Source organism: Crocuta crocuta, unplaced genomic scaffold (genome assembly GCF_008692635.1).
Source record: "Crocuta crocuta isolate KB4526 unplaced genomic scaffold, BGI_CrCroc_1.0 scaffold31, whole genome shotgun sequence".
Taxonomy (NCBI): Eukaryota; Metazoa; Chordata; class Mammalia; order Carnivora; family Hyaenidae; genus Crocuta; species Crocuta crocuta.
In genome coordinates this window covers 14,400,041-14,402,744 of record NW_027528362.1, presented here as the reverse complement: position 1 = coordinate 14,402,744, position 2,704 = coordinate 14,400,041, and the positions used below count along the sequence as shown (strand labels likewise).

The 2,704-nt window shown below is 63.0% G+C and overlaps 1 protein-coding gene across 3 annotated transcripts in view; it reads right to left on the bottom strand.

Moving 5' to 3' along the window:
* Window positions 1-148: 148 nt before the first annotated feature.
* Window positions 149-2,704, bottom strand: part of ATP11A (ATPase phospholipid transporting 11A) — a 52,385-nt gene continuing 49,829 nt past the window's right edge. The window contains exons 26-27 of one of the 3 annotated variants that reach the window (XM_077753918.1): window positions 2,601-2,700; window positions 1,565-1,653 (exon numbers count right to left, since the gene is read on the bottom strand). In XM_077753918.1, coding sequence (XP_077610044.1) covers window positions 2,611-2,700 — 90 coding nt within the window. In that variant the 3' untranslated portion in view covers window positions 1,565-1,653; window positions 2,601-2,610. Of the gene's footprint in view, window positions 1,654-2,600; window positions 2,701-2,704 lie in introns of all 3 variants that reach the window. The other 2 variants (XM_077753916.1, XM_077753919.1) reach the window with 2 other exon arrangements.

Below are 2,704 nucleotides of genomic sequence, written 5' to 3'. Positions count from 1 at the left end.
AGAGTGAGGCAGGAACGGAGGGCGGGGCGGGGACCTGGGGGCGGAGACCCTCTCTTGCTCTCTGTCCTTCCTCCTCGTCTTTGGTATGGTGTTTCCCCGTCACCTGAACTTACCCCAACCACCATGCGTTCGCACTGAATTAATCCCCTAGTTCAAATGAATATTTTATAGGCGAAACATTATACGGTCAAATTCTGAAATCGCAACTTCCAGAAACACCTGACGTCGGGCATTTCCGAAGGAGACGCAGAGCTCACGCGCCACGTCCCGGGTCCCACAGCACGGGGGCCGCCATGGGCAAGGCGCCTGCTTGTACCTCAGCTTCTGGGTGATGCTTTTCGAAGAGGCATCAATTTCAACAACGTGAATCTCAGACTGAAATCTCAGTCTTCTTTGCGGACCGTTAAGGCTGTGTCGAAGAGGTGATTTCTAGAAACAGATACCGGTGCCGGGAAGTGACAGGGCCGTCAGCGCAGCAGCCTTCTGAGGGCCCGCCCGCCCCACTGCGGCCCGGGCAGCGGGGACGCCGACCAAGCGGGCGTCTGACAGAAATCACGACGCTCGGCCGCGGTCTCCGGCGCGGGCGGCCGTCCGGGACGGCGATATTGCTTTTCAGGATTCAGAGGCCGTCTCTCTGTCAGGCCTGTGTTGTTGGCCAGAAAGGGGTTTTGGAAGATGGACGCGGCCCCTGGAGGGCGTGTGTGAGGGAGGACACGGAAGGGTCTGGCCGTCACAGCCTGGGGTGTGCCCTGGGCAGCTGACCACTCTGTCCCTGGAACAGGTGGGGGACGCCTCTCCCGAGAGGGCGCGGGTCGCTCTGCCCCCGGGGGCGTGAGGAGAAACGTCTCAGAGCTTGTACTGGGAAGGCCTCCGTGGTACCCTGCACACACGACACTCGGCTTTCTGCAGGGGCAGCCAGGGGAGAGGAGGGACTCGGGCTCCCTGGAACACACCGGGGACGCCAGCAGCCCCTCAGGAAACGCACTCCAAACCAGACAGGAGCCTGGAAGCCAGCCCCACTGTGGGCTGGGTTCGCACAGAATCCGGGCACAGCCCACGACGCTGACAGGCTGTGGGCGCACGTGGCTCGAGGGGCTGGTGCGGTTCCAGAAGTGCGAGGACCGGAGTGTTCTGGACTAGGAGGCACAGAGGCAAGGCCAGGCCCCTGTGCTCAGCACGCCGGGGGGCGGGGCCGTCCCGCCCCACCCCCGCGGTGCGTCTCCTCGAGGGCGTCCTCCTCCGGGGGTGCCTGAGGCTGGAGGCCCGTGCGGTGGGGACACGGCAGGCCCCGCGCGCCCTTCTTCGCAGCACAACTGAGTGCCCTACGGAGGCAGCGTGAGGCCACTAGTGCCACAAGAGGTGACGACTGCTGGCCACGTCCACGCGAGTCCTGCTGCCCCGGCGTCTCCTTTAGGGGTGGGGAGAGGCTCACACACGTGGCTCTCAGAGGTCTGGACTGGTGGCCTGTCCGCCAGTGGTCCCCCCACAGGGCGCAGGGCCAGGATGGCTGTGCAGGAGACCAGAGAGGGGAGGCTATGGCGGCAGCGCCTCTTTTGCGTGCGGGCCTAGCCGCGCGGCCCTGGGGCTGGGGCTCTGCGGCCGGGCCAGGAGGGGGAGTTCCAGGAGGCGGCGGTGGCCGCGCACGCGTGTGCTCTGTAGGAGAAGAGAACGGACAGCGTCAGCCCCAGGGCCCCCCAGGAGAACCCCGCCCAGCCTGCGCTGATGCTGCCTGTGGGGGCTCCCACTCCCGACACGGGTGGGTGTGTGCGGCCCATCTGAACGAGGGCACCGAGCCAGCGTGGTGACAGTGTTCTGGCTACGAACGGCTCCCCTGCTTGGCTCCACCATCCGGCACAGACGATGTGCGTCAACGTGCAAAGCCTCTTCCAGAGGCCCCGGGGACTGAGATCGGGGTCCAGGATCACCTCCGAGCACGCAAACACGGTCTGTGCAGATTCTGACAGCCCACAGGAGTCTGCAACCTGGCCTAGCCGTCCTGAGGCTTACTGGGCAGTGGGCAGAGGGGAAGTGGTGCAGGAGAAACCGGTCTTAAAGGAAAACCGTCCCCAGGCAGATGTGGCTGCCACACCTCAAAAACCTAACTCGGAGTGCTCTGTGCACGTGGCTGCGTGGCTATGCCTTTTAGGGGGCAGACGCGGCTCCGCGTGGCAGCTCACGGACAGCAGAAGGCCTGTGTGACACCTGTCTGGGCCGGCTTTCAGTGCAAACCATGGAACATTCTCCTTTGTTGTCAATCACGGTCTCTCCTGACAGACCTTTCAGGTGAAGCTGTTTCCACAACCAAGGCTGTGGAATGAGCTTTGNTGGGTGGCAGCTCATAAATGCACGAGGAGCAACGTGGGCCACGTGCACATGTGTGTGGGCACAGTGCACGGCCATGTGCAGCCCAGCCACTCTCAGGCAGGTCACTTACCTGGGACAGAAACACACACGTGTACATAAAAAGCGGGTTTGTTTTTTTTCATCATGAATCTTTGTTATAAAAAATGGCACAGCACAGCAAAACTTTGGAGGAAAACCAGTCTGGAAGGCCCACGGCACGCCCGGGAGGCGCCGGGCGGCATGGCGGACGCTGTTACCTATCCTTGGTTAGTGGCGCCTCGGCCGCGGTAAGAGGTCCTTCAGGAGTGGCCGGTCCGTGCTGGGCGTGGCAGTGACCGGTGCTTTGTGTTTCATGCTCTGA